We start from the raw sequence: 18,623 nt of genomic DNA, 5'->3' as shown, positions 1-18,623 counted from the left end.
ATTTTTCTTTAATGACCAGCACAATCCTGCTCCTTAAGCTGGAGTACCCAGTCATAATTCTGTCCCATTTCCATGTCCTCTGCAGCAGGACTAATCTGTGCTTTACTGGGACAATGACCACTCCATTGGTTCCAATGTCTGTCTGAGGCCATTAAGTAGTCATGTAGACTACTTAAAATTATTGAAATGTGAAATTTTTCCAGTCAGCATTCATGTGATAGAATCAGGTCCAGGTGGCAGAGATGGCAAATTTCTCTTTATTTTTCTAAATATTCATCTCTGCCAAAATTCTATGAAATTGAAACTGTAATTCAAGCAATGCCTCTACAGAGGGATTACTGCTAATACAATTAAAAGCCTTTGCTGATTCTCATCATCACCATTGTACACACATACAGCCATAGGGGAGATGGATCAATCATGTGAATGACTCCAGAGGGAATCATAGAGCAAATACTTAAACAGAGTGAGAACATGGTTTGTGATCCCTCTGCCTAGACAGGACCATAAAAACCTGCTAACAGCAATCACATTTAAGGCAAGACTAACTGATGCCAAGTAATGACCCTACCATTACACAGAGAATTGGTTTCTGGTGTTGTTTCTTACAACATTAACAATAAGCCAATAGTTTTGTTTTCAATGCTCAATATTCTTTCTGTTTTAAGATGTTTTAGAAAAAGCACAGAGTCAAATTTTGTGTTTTGGCCAAACCGTCAATCCAGATCCATTATGCAGGCTAATATCTACAAAACCAGGCTAATATTCCCTTTTATTTCTGAGGAATTCTGAAACTTGTTGCTCCAACACTAAGTATACCTTGCCTAAAAAGGTTACAACAGCCTCTCACATATTCAGACCTCTACTTAGAAAGATGCTAAATTCTCTTCAGCCTGTTCTTTAAACTCTTTCCCAGAAGGCAAGTGGTACGGCAATGAATGTTGGTTCTGCATAAACATTAGTTTTTTCTTGTTACTTTTAACCTCAATGTCAGCAGTTGTCACTCTCCACAGATACAATGTATTTCAGCCACCTAACCTGAGGAACTAAATTCTCCTATCTATGGCTCATAGTTAGCAATGAACTTCTTGACATGGTTCTTAACAGTTTACTGGCTATTTATCACAAAAGAAAACATACAGCACTAAAAAAATGCTTTTTGCATCTATTGAAATGATTGGTTCAGTTCACCTGAAGGAAATTCTGGCTGGAATTTATTAAAGCAAGCTGAGCACTGAGGTCTTCTGCCTGAGCTTGACTTCCTCTTACACCCTGCACCAGCTGAGGAATGTGGTCTGCAACATTCTAAAAATGGACAAAGGGAAAAGATTTTAGTAAATAAATAAAAACTCAAAATCCTCTGAAAATAAAACAAACAGGCTTCCCACTCCCCTTAAACACAACTGCAGTATTCCTAAGTGAAATACTCTTGTGCTGTCACAGAATTCATTTAGGATTCCATGGAACCAAATTAATATACAATAGGACTTTTAAAGTGATGTTCTCCTTAAGAAATCTTTATTCAATCTACTTATTAGTTAAAGGCTCCTACAAGACAATCCAAGATTTTTATGTAGAATTGTGTACATCAAGTATTCTGAATTATTTCCTTTGCATGTTCAAATGCCAGTAGTGGAGGTGATAGGTTTTTTCAAGAGAATTTCCCACTTTCAGGAAAACATTGCGTTTTACACACAAGCACCTCAGCCTACTTTTCCTTGGCCTTCAGCAACTTCGCAGCATGGCTGGAGCATGTGCAAGCGTATATTGCTAAAACTTTACTCCTGGACTGTCCACATTGTCCATCCATTACACAATAACACTTCAGCAGTGCAATACTAAACTACCACCACCACCAAAATGTAAAAAAGTAAATACTGAATCTTCTCTGCTATCTAATAAATGAGCATCAAGACAAAATTAGAACGAAGAGTAAACAACAGCTATCATGTTTCCCTTTTTGAAAGTTCATATTGAAACAGAAACTCTCTACAACAATTCTGAGGTATACTTGAGCTATCTTATTTATTTCCAACATTTCTTAGGATTGCACCATGACAAGAAGTAATTGAAGAATGTTAATGCCGTTTTTAACAATACCATCTTTAATGGTTTTGTTCTTTTTCCCCACATAACTGCCCTTTGATGCAGAATAAAATCCTTCTGCATTCTAGTGTCTTTTGCAAATACGGCTTAAACATAAAAGGGAACAGCTTCTCATCAGACTCTGAATTCTAGCTTGGAACTATAAAAATGTGCTTGGCTTCAGGCCTACCTTGAAATCTGTGATCTTACAGCTTTAACCTAAAGCTAAGAATCATGGTAATCCCACTGTAAGGTCTGTAACTTATGTTTTTATGGTGACATTTAAGGTTCCAGTTGCTTGGAGGCAGAACATCAGAATAGCAGATCAGTTGTTAGTTATATAACCAATTATATAACTGATATGTTAAATAAGAATTTCACTCCATTATAGTATAAATCACTCTTGCTACTCCATCCTTCATTATGGAAAATCCAAAGGTTACCTTTACCCCACAACAGACCTCAGATCCATTTCACTGCATGTATGATGCAACAGCCCATTTTGATAACCATAAAGCTACTCCCCTGCTGAAGATCACACTCATACAGTGAATGCATGGCCAAGGCTTAGAACCACAGTCAGGGAATCACAAATTCCTGAGCAATGGGACCCCTCTGTACAGTGCTTCTGTCACAGCTCTGCATATGTTCCATCACTGGCTGATCTGTACCAAAACTTGTGGTAAAAGTACTTCAGGTGAACTGGCTGTTACTCAACAGATCCACACCCGCCAATCCTTTTTCTAAAGTGTGTGCAGGGGTATTTGTAACAGCCAAGGGTTACATGGCACTACCAGTAGCTCAGCTTTGCAAAGCTCTACAAACAGCAATGCATGGATAATACAGTAAACGAGGGTTCTCCAGAATCCACGCACATGAACATGTGTGGGGTTGGGGGGTTTTCTAAAGCTCCTTTTGAGGTTGCAAAAGTATTATAGGAGATGATCATCATCAGTTCCCCATAAAGCAGAGTTCAAGAGTTATTTGTCATGGATTGTGCTGTGTTTACCTTGCAGCTCTGCACAAGTTGCTGGTGGGCTGCTGTGTTCTTATTGGAAACAGCTGCATTCTGAGAAGCTGCAATAGTCTGAGTAGCAGCAGCTGCAGCTTGTTTAGCTGCAATCTTTTGAAAAAAAGAAAGTTAAATCAGTGGTAAAACTGCATAATTCAGAGGATGAAACACACATTTATAGGTAACTTTGACAGTAACAACATCAACAAATGAATACATTTTACCCCTTAATTTGATTTGCCTTAAGGAAATCCAGCATTGCACTTCTCTCAAGGTGAAAATTATTTGAACATTGTTACCCATCTCCAATTTGCCAGTGAAGAAAAAGACAGAATTAGAAGCATTCTGTGCTCTTACTCTTTCATAGGTTATGTTTCAACACGAGGAAAAGAAGTCAACTACAAACAGCAGAACTGGTCTAAACAATTATCTCCTTATAAAGGCCAGAGAAAACAGGCAAAGTACTTATAGTGCTTCACACTGCCACATTGACACCTCTGACCCAGGACTCAAGGGAGCCAATTTCTGCTGAGATTGCTCTACAGCAAAAGCAAAGATCCTAAAATGACCCAGAGGTACAAAATACTGGTATTTCTGAGTCTAAAAGCTTTGTGAAGACCTTCTTCAAATATCTATGAATATTACTATCAACATCTCCCTACTACAAAATTAAAAATTCAACAGTTTATGCAAGGTACTTCAACATGCTGTACAACACTAACTGGTCCACTAAACAGAAGCAAGCATGAAGTTTATTACACATTTTACTCCTTTGTAAGGCAGTACATGTTATAAAAGCAAAACAAAATACTCTTTGACTAAAACTTCCTTGCATGCAGTTAGAAAATTACAGGCATCAGTCTTTATTTCCTAAAGTACTCCTGATTTTCAGTGCTAGACAGATACAGGAACTTAATGTATTTCTGGAACATGGTCACCTTATTGCACTTGAATCAGACTAATGTAAAAATCACAGCTGTAAACTAGGAATTATTAAAAAGTTTCTTTTTTTAATCTGTCTCTTCTTAATTTTAGTTGAGAATGTGAATATCAAACTTTGCCAGCAAGACAAACTTCCATGATATTTTATCCTTGCTGCACAGTAAATTGCCTTTCTCCCTCTTGGCTGGGCCACCAGATTGGAAGTAAAAAGATACATCCATTTCTGCTTCTTGACTCTGGGTAATTTCCCAGTTTAATTGGATATGCTGTGATTCAACTAACTTTGTACAGAAATTCATATGGAACTCTACATCCTAGTAAAGCCACCAAGAGATACTGTGTGCAAATGGCACACCATAGAGATAAATTAACACAGCAGTGAAGCAGTTTCAGCTCAGCTGTTTAACTTTAGGACTAAGCCGCCATCAAACACCTTCTGAGTCAAAGCCTTACACCCCTTTACTACATCTGTGACACAAGATGCTCAGTTTTCTGAGGACTATGTTATGATATACTGGCATCTCTAATTCTAAGCCTTGTACTCTGGAACTGAGCTTACAGCGGTATCATTCTTTGCTTAGCACTTTCACTGAAATATGCATTTCTTCTTTCTTGAAATTATCTACAGATACTAATTATCAAAAGGGAGCAAGCTGAAAATACAACACTGATTTCCAACCTCTAATCTGTTGACAATTTTCTTCTTGATGGCATTCTGTGCAGCGGCATTTGTAGCAACCCGCAGTCCCTCTGCTGCTTCTCTCAGACGCTGCTGTTGATCCTCATTTTCAGGATTGGCTGCAGCTCCCTGCACAAAATTTCCAAGCAAAAACTGTAAGTCTGAGTAAAAATTATTGGAGAAGAGGTGGATGAACATCAGGGCTTAAGTTCAAACAGTGTCTGGTACATCAGCATTCGTTTTCCTTAAATTATCATAAGGAAAGTTAGAAGAACACTGAAATATTACAAAACTTCAAAGCAGAAAATCTATTTCTAGTGGAAGGCTGTTACTGCCTATGTCTGGTACTTAGAAGAAGAAGAAAGCTGAACATTTGCTTCATATACCACTCCAGATGCTTGGGGAAAAAGCCTTTTTAAACTGCCTCCCCTATGATCTGAAATAATGTACTTGTATGAATAAAGGGTTTTGAAAAAAACCCAGTTTTTAAAATTTCCAATTCAATATGTCCTTCAGTAACTGCAGTCCAAAACTTGAGTTTAACACAGTAGGTTTTCTCCATCTGAAGTCTGAGAAAGTACTGGAAAGTCAAGGATAGGTAGCCAGGCATGCAGGCCTTCTAGAGTCCCAGCAGAATGGCTGGCACTGCTGGTGTAAAAACCATTTCAGCGCAGGATCTGGGAAACAATTCAAAGGATGTACTCCTCCCTAGCAGACTGACATAGGTTTCCAGCACAGAAAGGAAAGAAAACCTGAGATATTTGCCTCTCTTGTGAGAATGAGGAGGGAGGGATGCAGAGGGGAACAATACAGGCAAGATTCCCCAGGCTTAGACAGAGGGGAGTTGCTTTGTAGTGACTCCACTAAGAGATTGCTGTGGTTCTGTTGTTCCATTTGCACTGGCAGAAGACCCTGCACCACAGCTCAGGGCTGGTGGTAACTGCCCTACATGGCTTGAGTCATGACCACCATGGACACAGGAAAGCAAAAGCAGTGCACAAAGATTTTTTAAAACCAAAAAAATCCAGGCAGCTGATAAATTGGTTTTTTGGAATGTACCTAGGGTAAGTCATGAAATGCCACACTTCCGCAGGATAAGAGAAACTATCTCTACTATCAGCCAGATCCTATTTGTAAATCCCACATACCATCTCTTCTTTGTGTCTAGCCTTACAATTTTAAGCTGACAGTTCATTTTCCTGGTACCTTTGCAGCTTCAACCATGCGGGCTGTGGAATCTGCCAGGAGCTTTGCAGCAGCCAGAAGCTTCTTGGAGTTCTCCATGTCGATCTCTGCTTCAGCATCGGATCTCATGGCATTGACGAGATCAGAGGTGGCCTGAGCCAGCACCCTGGCCTGCCGCACCATCTCACCTGGGGAGCACAACTGCATTTTTACCTTCTTCTCTCTGAATTTCAGTCTTGGTTTCAAAATTCAGCATCTTTTCACAAGGCAAAAATGAAGTTACATTTGCTGAAGTATTTTTTTACTTGAAAATGATACACACATAGTTCATATAACTTGAAAGTTTCATAAACAAATCTTGGATCACAATATAAATGACAGAAACAACTACAGTGGAGATTAAGAAAAAAATGTAGCATTTACAATCTAGATAGTAAGACAAAAACACACGATCAGTATTTTTACCTAGTTCTGAATATACAGTTCAAGGAAACTCCTGTCCCAGCAAAGACTAATAATTTTGCTTTCAAATCTCAGCCAAGATTTCAGTCCTTCAATAAAAATTACCCATCTTCCTCCTCTGTTTTTGGGGAGTTATCTTTTGTCCAACATAAACTGAGAACTTTGTCAGAAGACACTTAGCACCATTAAGATGGTTTTGACCAAAACCATCTTGGTTTCTTGTTCTAGAAGCTGCACTTTTTAGAAACATCTCAGAAGAAAAAGCAGAAGTAAGCTTAAAAACCTACAACAAAATCTATGCATAATGAAGTCAATCACTGTGAAGTATTCACCCAGGTGCCTGTCTTCAGATTTGGAGATGAGAAATTGCTATTCAATTCTGTGAAGTGAAGCAGTGGCAGAAAACAGACAAAATATTATAGTGTTCCTTGAGCATGGTATTGATTGTTTTCACAGAACATTTACTCTATCTAGCACACAGCTATGTGCATGTTGCTGATTTATATTATGGGCTGGATCACTACCCATCATGACAGCACTAGCCTAGAAGGAGAGCACATGTCAGAGGATTTTTATTTCCTTGACTTGAAAAGTGGTGCACGTTTGAATTGTGGCAAGCTACTGCTCCTCGGAGGAACTTACCAGCATCTCCCATGGAGCTGAAGATGCTCTCGGTGACACACATGATGGTGTCTGTGGCCTGGTCATAGCGTCCGATGGGCTCCCCTCTGCTGGCGAACTGGCGCACGTGCTGCAGGAGGTCGTTGAGGGCCTGGCTGACAATGCTGGCAGCTGCACTGACCTGCTTCAGTAGCTCACTGTCATCTGTGGCAGCCTGGCAGGCCCGCACACAGTTCTCCACAGAACGGTCCACTAGCTTCCCTGCCTCAATCAGCTGTTCTTGACATACTGGGGAGCTGATGGTGGGACTCACCACCTGCATGGAAAGAGCACCCAGAGCATTCAGAAAAGGTTTATTTAACAGAGTCTGTTCCCAAGGCCACTGGGAACGCACAGCAGGACTCACTGGACATGATGCTCTGCCCCTTCCCCAGCACCACTGCCTCACCTTGGCACAAGCCACAAGCTGGGAAGTAGAGAGGGCACACTGGGTAGCAGCAGCAATGACCCTGTTCTGCAGGACCGTGTCCTCAGCCACCTGTGCTACGTTCTTGGCCTTTAGCACCAACATGGCAGCAGCGTTGGCAACAGCTTTGGCCAAACTCATCAGAACATCCTGGTAAAGAAATGGGAAAACTCAGTCTGTGACCTTGAAACACACAATTCCAGCAATCACTAAGTCCAAACAATTTCTTCCCATTTCTCCACTTCAAATCCCACCCATATATTTCAATTTTTTAGTAGGATGGAGTCTTCCTAATGACTGTACTGTTAAAATGACCTGGTTTTCCAGTAAAAAAAAAAACTTCCAGTACACTTACTTGTAATTTCAACTTCACAGCAGGCAGAAAACCTTGCATTTCAAAAATTAAACTCACTACTTTTTGTTTTGCTTTTAGATATGATAAACCATCCCTTTCCTTACCCACCTTCTCCAACACTCCATAACACAGACAAGAATTCTTATATTATTTCTCTTAGCCAAGAGCTGTAATACATACTCAGCTAGGAATACAAATGAGAACTCTGATGAAGCTTGCACAGATTTACTGATGGATGAAGTGGTAAAAAAGGCTTTTAAGTTTTATTAGCAGACACCTTGCACACAGTGCACTCCAGAGGTCTATCTGCTGCTGAAAAGTACCTTCCCCTGGTTCTGGTACAAACCTGTCCCTGCCATTCAGTGAAAAAATCCAGACATGTTTTTTACAGAGCATTTAAGAGGTCTAAGAGCATTTAGTGGTCTTAAACTGCTAATAGCAAACACTGTTAAATCATAAAGCATTGTAATTTTATAATTGATACTACTATTCATCTTAAAAAGATTTTGTCCGTAATACAATGGTTTTCTTCTACTCAGTTTACCAAAAGATTTTATTAACTTCTGGTTTACATGTATACATACAGGCACAGCAAACACTTACATAAAACCCACTGTATTTAATGAGAAGAAATACAGTGCACAAAGGTCTCCATGAAGCATGAGAGCATCTGTATGATGCACAGAATGAAATAGGGGTTCCTATGAAATCAGCACTCTGTGACTGTGTAATTAAAAACAACTTCAAAATGGATTCACCTCAATCAGCACAGAGAAACTCCAGCATTTTCTAACCACACTTTGGGAAGCCTGGTTTTATGCAGGGACCTCCTCATTACAAAACTGCACAGTTCTGACAGTTGACAAGCAACCCCCTCATTACCTGGAACCTTTCATCTGTTTCATTCTCTCCAATTTGTCTCAGTAGCTCCCCGCTTGCTTGTCCAATGCTTCCAGCTGCAGTCAAAACTGTCTGGCGAGGCTGGGAAGACATAACAGTGAAATGCATTAATTCAAAGAAAATGAGCTTTACTTTAATTTTAGATTTCCTCAAGGAACTTCTGCATTAGCATGCAAGCAATACCAAAAAAGAGAACCTGAGAAGTTTTTCTATACTCACCTCTCCTGAAGTAGGTTGCACAGCCTTCAGCAAGTCTGAGACAGCACTGGCCAAGGTTCGAGCAGCTTTCAGGAGGTCTTCTCCACTTCCAACTTCATCATCCATGAGAGCAGCAAGCAGTTTCACACCTTTGGACATCTCAGTGAGGTTGGAGGAGATGGTTGTAATTGCACATCCCACAGCAGTGTAATCAGTGTCAACTGGGTCCCCTGCAGAGCAAATGGTTTTCAATGATCAGAATGTGTCAGTGGCTGGAAGGGAAATGGGGGCAGCTACAACAAGCTACACTCTGCTGAGAGAAAAGAGACATTTCAAGACAGCCAAGAAATGCCTACTAAGTAATTCATCACTTAAAAAAAATTAGACTGCTATAAATTTTCTGATTTCTACATTTCTGCAATAATCTATCCTCTAAGAGAATTTGTCTTCATTCAATGCAATTTGCTGAGAAGGCCACAGTTTCAGCCTCTTTCAATACTGAAAGAACCTAAGGTAATACAGCCTTGTCCCTTTTAAGCCACACATAGCTACCTCAACTTGTAATTTGCTGAAGAAAAAACCACTGTCAATAAAAACAATCTCTCCTTAACAACAGCCAGATCAATGGTGCTTTCTTGTAGTAACCTGGCCAGCACTTTCTACTGTTGGATAAGCAAGCTACATTTTACCTTCTGTGACTGTTACACCTTTACAGAAACTGGAAATACAAAAAACTGTGTCGGGAGGGACACCAAGCTGGTTGCACATATCAATGCACTTAGCTATTGGTGTGTTTTAAAGAAAATTTTCTGCAGCTGCCCCATACCCAGTTCATATGTGACTTGATTTAGAGATTGACAAATAGTTAGGAGACTGCAAGGAAATCCTTCCCAGTGAAATTTACCTGCTGTAAGGTTAACAACAGATGCAGTTCCTGCAGTGATTGCATCAACCTGAGAGTGTATTTCATGTTTTGATTCATCAACCTTGTTCTGAACCCATACTCTTGATGCCTGAAGAGCAATAACAAAAAGAAGAATTAAGGACTGCAGCAAGGTTCTGTAAGACAAGATACTATGTGCATCTCCCATTCCTGCGTGAACTTCTAAAAGCGAAACAGAGGACAACCAGCAGGCCCTTAAAGTGAAATATGAAAGCAAGCATTTTCTTCTGCTGATTAATTCACTACAGATTTGCTCTCACATTTCAACAGTTGCCCTTTTATGGTAAATGCCATAAGCAAGGCTAAACACTCTTGAATGACAGTCCCCTGTAAGCAATAACCCTCTGGCTCTGTCCTCCTGCCCTAGCCTGGATCAAGAACAACAGAATCATATTTTGTTCTTATTTTTCATGTCTCTGGGAGGCAGTCAGTCCCACCATTAATATTGCCCATAGTTTGTGTTTAACTGTACATATGCCCACAAAACAATAGCATTCCAGGCAGATTTATGCAAGGAAGTCTGCTACATCCGATCTCAGGAGACTGATTAGTGAGGTGGAACACTGTGCATGAATTCCTCAAAGAGAGCACACAATTTTTACCTCATTTTAAAAGCTTTAGCAATATCACTTTAGATCTGGGGACAATGACTAAACTGGTCTGTAAACACCCCAAAGCACTAAGGCTCATTTCTGTGTGAATTAGAAGAACTCACCATGTCCTGTCCCAGAGGTGGCAGGTTATCCACTTCACTGAGGTCGGCCTGTGCCTGCTGAACTGCATGCATGCTGGTGTTGATGGTCCCCATCAGGGCCTGCTGAGCTGAGGTCTGCAAGGCAGAGCAAGGCAATGGCTGTGATGTGTTCCAGAGAGCACTTCAAGCACATCACATGAGCATGAAGAGACCCTGAGTGACAACAGTCCAGCAACCACCCCAGGCCAATTTCAGAGAGCTGCCGTTCCCCTGGTGCAATGGAGAAAGCAAAGCTCTCAAACTCTTCTCAGTCTTGATTCTGCTTATACCATTTTACTCTCCTTGGTACTTTCACACATATAAAGTGCTCAAGTTTCTCAGCTCAAACAATGGCCATCAGACATACACAAACCCACTGAGTTGTCTTAGCGACCTGCATTCGAGCAACATGAAAACTCAACTTGCTTCTAGGAGATCATTACTGATTTCCTGGGACAGCCTCCCAATGCAATCAAGGATGATTCTAAAACTAAATTGTCATCAATATGCATAAAACTAAGAGAAAACTGAAGGGGTTTAGGCAGAGCAGGATGCTGTGTGGATTGAGTGTCTGTGGCAAGGTTTTGGCTGCAGGGGTGGCCTCTGGGAGAATTAGCCAGGGGCTGCCCCATGCTGAGCACAGCTGGTTCTAAACAGCTCCAACAGACACAGCACAGGACACAGATGAGGTCAGCAGCCACACCAGTGGCATCTCTGGGATAAACTGGTGAGAAAGGGCAGTGCAGGGAAAAAGGAGTTCAAGAAACAACCTTGCAGAAAGAGGGATGTGGAGGGGATGCTCAAGACAGCAGAGCTGAGTTTCCTTAGTCTGTGGGAGAGAGCAAAGTGCAGCAGGTATTTCCCTGCAGTCTGTGGAGAGGGCTGTGTTGGAGGGGGTACCCCCATATCTGCCCTGCAGACCACAGAACACCCCACACTGCAGCAAGTGGGTATTTCCCTGAAAGGAGTTACAGCCTGTGGAGAGCCTGTGCTGGAGCAGGGCCTTGCCAGGAAGGAGCCCAGTGCTGGAGCAGGCGCTCCTGAAGGGAACTGCAGCTCATAGGGACGCTCACTTGAGCCAGTTTATCCTGAATGACTGCAGCCCACAAGAAGGACACACTGGAGCTGGGGAAAAGTGTGAGGAGGAAGAAGCAGAGATGGGCTGTTACAAATTTACCACTTGTGAGCAAGGAGCAGAATAGTTAAAAATGAAGGAGTGAAGTTGAGTCTGTGTAAAAAAAGGGAGCGAGAGAAGTGTTTTTAGTTTTCATCTGTTTCTCACCATCCAACTGTATTTTAATTGACAATAAATTAAATTCATTACCTCCAAGCTGATTCTGTTCTGCCCATGAAAGTAATTGATGATCTCCCTGTCTTTATCTTGACCTATACTGATATAAAGCTTTTTTTAATCTTGTATATCTTTTATACAGACTTCTTTGCTTGAAGAGTAAGGGTGAAAAGGCAGCTGGGCAGGCATCTGGCAAACAGCCAAGGTCAATCCACTACACAGACTACTCTTCTAGCAGTATGTCATGATCTTAAGCATTGATTATATTCTCTAAATGCTGTTTAGGGCTTGTGAAAGTCTTTCAATTTAAACGAAAAAAAGCACTATCAGCTTTAAGCCTGCTAAAAAGTTTCTAAGTTGGTGGGCTAGTGATAAGCTAGAAGTAAGCCTTATCCTTAAATTGATTACTTTTGCCAGTCTTTAAACCTTTTTTTTTGTCCTTTCAATACTAGTTTTAACTACTTAGAAGTAAAGAAAAGGCTGGAAAAGCCTTCTTCAAAGAAAATGAGGAAATAAGTCAAAATGTGACACCCTAAATATTTAAGGGATACTCAAAACTTATGTTTGGTAGAACAGTCAGGAAGTTACAGCCAGGGCTCCTGCTCTTACAAATATATATAATATGCTGTTTCTGACTACTTGCTGCACAGGCAGGTTTCACACACAAAACAAGGAGGTTTCTCACAAGTGGGGGCATATGTCCCCTGTGCATCTGGCCAGTTGTGACTTGCTGCTGGGGAGAAGGCATGATGCCAATGTTGAAAGTCTCAGGGCCGCTGGAGCCGGAGCGCATCACAGCCGGCAGTGCCACGGAGCCATGCTCCACCTTCCCAGTTCGGTTGAACTGCTGCTGCAGAATAGTGGATCTGGGAAAAAACATCCAACACAGAATTAGTGAGCTCCTGCAAATCGAGTTCTGCCAGCTGTTCTTCCTCTAGGATTTAAATTACATTTCACAACATCTGGAAAAGCTGGAAAACTTTATGGTTTTTCTTTCTAACCATTTTCTAACATATTAGAAAAAAAGATAATCTAGGGTTTCTGACAGATCAGTTATTAATAGCACTAATGAGCAGGCACCAAGGAAACATGGCACTGGGCAGTTCTGTTATAGATGATACAATAGCTTTACCCCTTTTAGATGCATGGCAGATAGAACCACAGCAAGGTTTATGGCATAACAACTGCTTTGTTTCAGCTGTATCACAGGCTAATAAATAGAAAATAGAAGCATGAACTTTACGGAGATCTTTTTCAAGTACTCCCTAGAACAGGGATGAAAACTTTCTTTCTTCCACCTTTATACAAACAAGCACACACAGCACCTGCAAATAAGCTGGAAGTCCATCAGATAATGGGCTTCAGATAATGGGCTGGAGAAAAATAAATAAAGTTACTGCCATCCACGGTCATGAACTGCTTTGCCAGATACACTCCTCATATTTAAACATGATTTAAGCTTTAATAGCTAGAAACGTTGACAGAAATTCAGGCTTTAACAACAACACTCTGCTGAGGAAAAAGAAAAGTGATTTCAACTGTGAAAAAATCTTGTATTTATCCACTACAAGTTTTGGGCTTCTCTGCAAAGCACTTAGCTAACAGTACATTCTGGAAGTGATTTGGAAAGGGCCATATCAAAATAAAGCACATCTGAACATGTGTGATCCATCAAAAGATAAAATTTCCCATAAGGCCACATGAAATAGCTAACAAATCTATCTCATATAAACCATACGCTTAACAATAAATCAAATGGACTTTTCACATAAACACTGCTAACACTGCCACGCTCAAGAGTTCCAAGAAAACACTTGAATGGCTCATTACTGCTTAAAATGTCACAAATCTGTTTCTATTGTCTCACTGCACAGAAAGATTTGACATTCCTTTTCAAGAGTGTGGCCAGCTCTACAGTTCTGTGTTCTGCTATATTCAGTTACTTTCCCATCAAAACCATAACCTGCCCTACTTGTACCAAACCCTTTCCTCTACGCCCACCACACATCTGATGGGTTTGGCTGGTGAAATGAGTCAGTTCTGCTCATAACACTGTGTACAACTAAACTGACAGGAGTCAAATCTACTGGAAACCATGGAAATAGCACACACAAGCAACTAAAACCTTGTAAATCATACATGAAGATAAAAAAAATACTACAGCTTTTCAGCTCTGCTTCATTATCCCACTCTCTGCCCCTGCATTTTACTGAATTACAGCCTGAGTGCCTTTGTTCAAGGGTCAAATTAGCACAACCTGGTGCCACTGCTGGTTGCTCCAACCAACAATTTTGTGATGAATACCTGGTCTTCAATCCTTGAATGAAGCTAGGAGCCTGCTAAATTGCCTGGGGATAGCCTTCCTTCTATTGAAATACACTGTAGGAAACCATTCTTTAGCAGTAATAACTTTACTACTTAATTTGAAAAAGCTACTGCAGCTAAATGTGACGCTCTTAAAGACAGACCATTTCCTCCTGTGGCATGCACTCACTTCTTAGGTGAAACAGATTCTTCCAACATGGTTGATTCCTCATCACCTTCAAGCCCAAATCTATCTTTACTTTGTTTCTGGAGGAGGGGGAAAAAAGATAAGTTAGACAATGTGTGCTGTTTTTTACTTTCTCTCCACCATTTCCTTGCCATTTACCACGAACCTAATCAAATGACCTGTTGTTGTGGTAGCTAAACCACGACACCTATAGAGCCTTGTCTGGTGCTGAACACCACGCTGTTGGGCAGTGACTGACAATACAACCTCCACTGGAGAAGAGGTGCTCTTCAGCCTTTAACAGCCCAGGTTCTAAACCCTGGCACATGAAGGACATAAAGGAAAAAAGCCTGGTGGTGCCTTTTTGAGCAAAGGTAAAAGGAAAGTGCTGAAATGTTACTGTATGGTGCTACCTACCAGTAGGAAACGTGTATCTGTAAGTAAAGACAACAAATTGAATACTGTCTCCAAGTTATTTTACCATAGGTGTTTTAAGGTCCAGGACAGTCTGACGTCATGAGGGAGGGGTTTCTTAGCGCTAAGAGAGATTTGTAAATATACATAATGGCATTAAGTGCAAACCATTAGAAACAACAGGGAACTACAAATCACAGAAATAGCGCCTTATAAAAAGGGACTACTTGTGGCCTAGTGCAGAGAAACTGTCTGCTTTCCACCTTGCTACATGATTTGTAGTTTGAGTCCATATAGATTAATATAAATAGCGAAGTATCCACTATGACATTGGATACATTTAAGAGGAACTCCTCATGCACATCTATATGAACACACGACTTTGGAGAAAGAAGTTCTTACTATCAGAGTTCGATTTTATGTATGAACTGAAACTCCTTATTTCTAATCAAGATTGTGCCTTACTTCCATAATAATGTAAAGTAAAAAAAAATCTACTGTTCTTAATTTTGGTATAAACTACTCAAGTTCAGGGTTCCCTGTCACCTGATTAATGACCTATCACTAAAACGGCAGGACATGAGGGGTTGGATGGGAGAACACTGTATTAATAACACTTGAGCAGAAAAAAACGTATCTATCAATGCACACCAAAGAAAATGAGGTAGACCAGTCCAAAACACACCAAGAATTAACAATAGGCAACTGAGAGCAATAAACCCCACTTTGAGGCATCCATCACAGAAATAACGTGGGCTCGACAACTGTGAACTGCAGCTTCTCATATGAATCATGGGTGTTTATGCTTTAACCTGTTCCTAATTCATTCATTTTAAACTGGCTGTGTCAGCAGATGGTAGAGGGAAAAAAAAAAAATTAAAGGACTGGGAGTGGAAATTTGCACATTTGCATTCTATCAAGACAGAAGGCTGCTTTCATTTGGCACTAGAGAGCAAAGCTACTTTTGAATCAAGTTTTAAACCATCTACAGAAACCCACAATTTATTTGATGTTTATTAAACCTGAGCCTGACAGCCTCAGAGAAAAAGGCATGTGATGAAGTCTGTGTGATGAATTCTGGCAATCCTCTTCAACCTTTTATTACATAACACTTGATGTTACATCTTACACTGCTCACATGAACAAAGGCAATAAATTCTTCTGGGCTACTTAACTTTGTGATTTCTTACTACTAAAATCTATTACACTAAATAAAGATGTAGTTTGGATTGCCAATAAAGTGAAAATTTGACAAGAAGCAATCAGTGCTGTTTGGAGCACCTTGCTTTTCTATACAGCATGCTTAGAATGGGACCATTCAGCTCCCCATTTGTTGGCAAAATTGCCATTTTTTGCTGTTGCACTTGCTTGCTTGGGAATATTTTGAATACTGGAGATGCATATCAGCCCTTCCTCTCTCCTGCCAGGCACATTCCATAAAAACAAGTTTCAAGGCAGTCTGACCTCTTCACACACACTGATTATATCCCTCCCTGCACAACTGAGGTCTAATTCTTTGCTTTACTAATCATAGTGTTTTTAAAGCAATGTACTGTTGGGGCTTTTTGGTTTGTTTGTCTGGCCAAAAAACTTTCTCAGCTTTGGTACATTATATACAGGAGCACCTGGACAACTTTTGTGTAGTCCTTGCTGTAGTTTTAAATACTGTTTCTAGGATAATTTCTTCCTGCCTGATTCATCACTTTGGACCATAGCTTAAAAATCCATAACTGAAGCTTTGGACTCTTCCCTGGATATACATTCACAGTCACAAGGTCACCTTCCAGACAGAAAAGCAAAGATTTTTTTTTTTTTTTTTAAACAGGAGTGCTGTACTGAGTCTGACTCTTGCTAGAGGTGTAATAAATAGCCTTGATTTTTCCAGAAGCAGTGCCTTACTTGCAGGTAAAAATATAGAACATCAAACCACAACATTGACTTCATGAAAGAAAAACTGCAGTTTGTACATATTTGAGGCTGTGCATTGGCTTTTTTGCTACATGCCAAGACGTTAATACTGTACCTTCTTTAGGATGATATCAATGTAACCTGCAATTAATTGAGAGATCTGTTCTCCTTCAGTGGTCTGTACTGAGTAATAGCTTTCCTGATATTCACCAAAATCCTGAAGAAAAAGGGGAGAAAACCCAAAACCTATTTGAAAATGCAAAGTAAGTAAATGAAGAAACAGTACCAAATACAAGTGAGAAAATTCAAATTTTAAAATTGTATAGACATTTTATTATATGCAACAGTAAGATAAACTGCTCCAAGATTCTAAACCAGTCTATATGGGGGACTAAGGGAGGAGAGAAGAATGCTTTTTATTTCAGCTTAGTCACACACATTCCACAAATTGAAATGCCCAAGAGACTTCATCTAACTTTATCAGATTCCTTCACTCGAGGATGGAGAAAAGTTTTTTTAGAATTTAATCCTAGAGCATAATCATCCATGCAATTGGAAATTAGATGTACATGAATCAAGTGAATGCAACTTTCTAGCCTCTGCCTCTTGTTCCATCACTTTAAACAACCTTTTAGTATCCAAAATGAATGTTGCAGTGGCCTCCTATAGACCAATTAACAAAGTATCACATTCATGAAGTTTCTCTAAATTTGTAATTATCAGATGCATGAATAAGCCATCTGACTTTGTTTATGTTTATATTTTGCAAGTCACAAAGCACATTACGAATGACAAGGACCATAACTATTTACACAAGTGTGAATAATAATGCTTTAACTGTTTAGTACTTAGGCACAAACCAGATTTAAACAGTGGTTTACTAGAAGATTTAAACAGTACTTCTGAGGAACTGGCCTGTCTAGAAGCACCAAACTACAGATTGAACCTGGACTCCAATATGGGCCAATTTATTACATGAGGACTCAGTGACTCTACATAATGCTAGAAAATTAAAGATATAACAAGTTACAGTACAGAAACTGTTCTAAGTCTCCTTGCCACACAGATCCCTTGTCCTCTGAGTATATAAAGATTACCAGAGTGAAGCTTTTAGGTGAGGCAGCCCAGCGTTTCACAGTTGTCAGTGGCCATTCCTGCAATACTTCCTTGGTCTTCTCATCCACACGCATCACTGAGTCCTTGGTGACCCCCAGCAAACGAGGAACCAGCTTGTTTTTGCCTTTCATTTTTTCCTATAAAAAGGTGTGGAAGATTGTTTTCCATACAAATGTGGCTTGCCACAGGAGAAAGGAAGCGCAAGATAGAATATACTGACACAGGGAAGAAACTGGCATGCAGACAGTGACAATTTAAAACTCCAGGCTTAGTTTGTCTGTTTACAGGCAATGATTTTCAAGCAATGCATTAAGATGCTCTGGTCTTTAGTACATCTTTACCATTCAGTTCAAAAGACAATCCCTCTTCTCAGTCCTCCAGGAAACTGAAATATTTTAGTGGTTGAGGTATCAAACCTTTGCTTAGTGAGGGATCTGAGGTAATCCACAACCAAGGATACAGGATGGTCACAGCAAGAGCTACATTACCTTAACAAGAAAAAATGACACCCCGTAGGTGCGCAGGGAACGCGCCAGCTTCACATACTTCACTTTGGCTTCTATTTCAGTCATCTCACCACAGTTTTTGTGCTCCTGTAAGAGAGTTCAGTACCAATTAGGCAGAACCTGCACTTTCTGGAAACAAAAAAAGGGTACAGCTTCTTTCTGTTTCAGGATGCTTAGCTAATACTCATTACAATTAGAATAATTGAAAAAACACCAGGTAGAAATGTTAGCAAAACTATCATATAATTCCTCACATCAGAGAAAATAAACAACCTGGGAAAATAGAACACTCCTCTTTGACCATCAACCATTCAAT

General features: G+C 40.2%; 1 protein-coding gene across 8 annotated transcripts in view; it reads right to left on the bottom strand.

Annotated features, from left to right (window-relative positions):
- Window positions 1-18,623, bottom strand: part of TLN2 (talin 2) — a 159,430-nt gene that overhangs the window by 64,491 nt on the left and 76,316 nt on the right. For all 8 annotated transcript variants that reach the window (XR_011154108.1, XR_011154109.1, XM_069025514.1 and 5 more), the window contains 15 exons: window positions 18,290-18,394; window positions 17,783-17,938; window positions 16,801-16,902; window positions 14,367-14,443; window positions 12,558-12,738; window positions 10,564-10,677; window positions 9,810-9,918; window positions 8,927-9,135; window positions 8,690-8,788; window positions 7,435-7,602; window positions 7,008-7,302; window positions 5,925-6,091; window positions 4,719-4,847; window positions 3,095-3,208; window positions 1,192-1,305 (listed from right to left, as the gene is read on the bottom strand). Coding sequence is in view for 6 of the 8 variants with exons in the window: in XM_069025514.1 (XP_068881615.1) it covers window positions 1,192-1,305; window positions 3,095-3,208; window positions 4,719-4,847; window positions 5,925-6,091; window positions 7,008-7,302; window positions 7,435-7,602; window positions 8,690-8,788; window positions 8,927-9,135; window positions 9,810-9,918; window positions 10,564-10,677; window positions 12,558-12,738; window positions 14,367-14,443; window positions 16,801-16,902; window positions 17,783-17,938; window positions 18,290-18,394 (2,139 nt within the window). In the remaining 2 variants the exon portion in view is untranslated. The remainder of the gene's footprint in view (window positions 1-1,191; window positions 1,306-3,094; window positions 3,209-4,718; window positions 4,848-5,924; window positions 6,092-7,007; window positions 7,303-7,434; window positions 7,603-8,689; window positions 8,789-8,926; window positions 9,136-9,809; window positions 9,919-10,563; window positions 10,678-12,557; window positions 12,739-14,366; window positions 14,444-16,800; window positions 16,903-17,782; window positions 17,939-18,289; window positions 18,395-18,623) is intronic.

Source organism: Aphelocoma coerulescens, chromosome 10 (genome assembly GCF_041296385.1).
Source record: "Aphelocoma coerulescens isolate FSJ_1873_10779 chromosome 10, UR_Acoe_1.0, whole genome shotgun sequence".
In the NCBI taxonomy this organism is placed as follows: domain Eukaryota; kingdom Metazoa; phylum Chordata; class Aves; order Passeriformes; family Corvidae; genus Aphelocoma; species Aphelocoma coerulescens.
The sequence above is the reverse complement of the archived record's forward strand: the minus strand, read 5'-3'. Positions and strand labels throughout refer to the sequence as shown.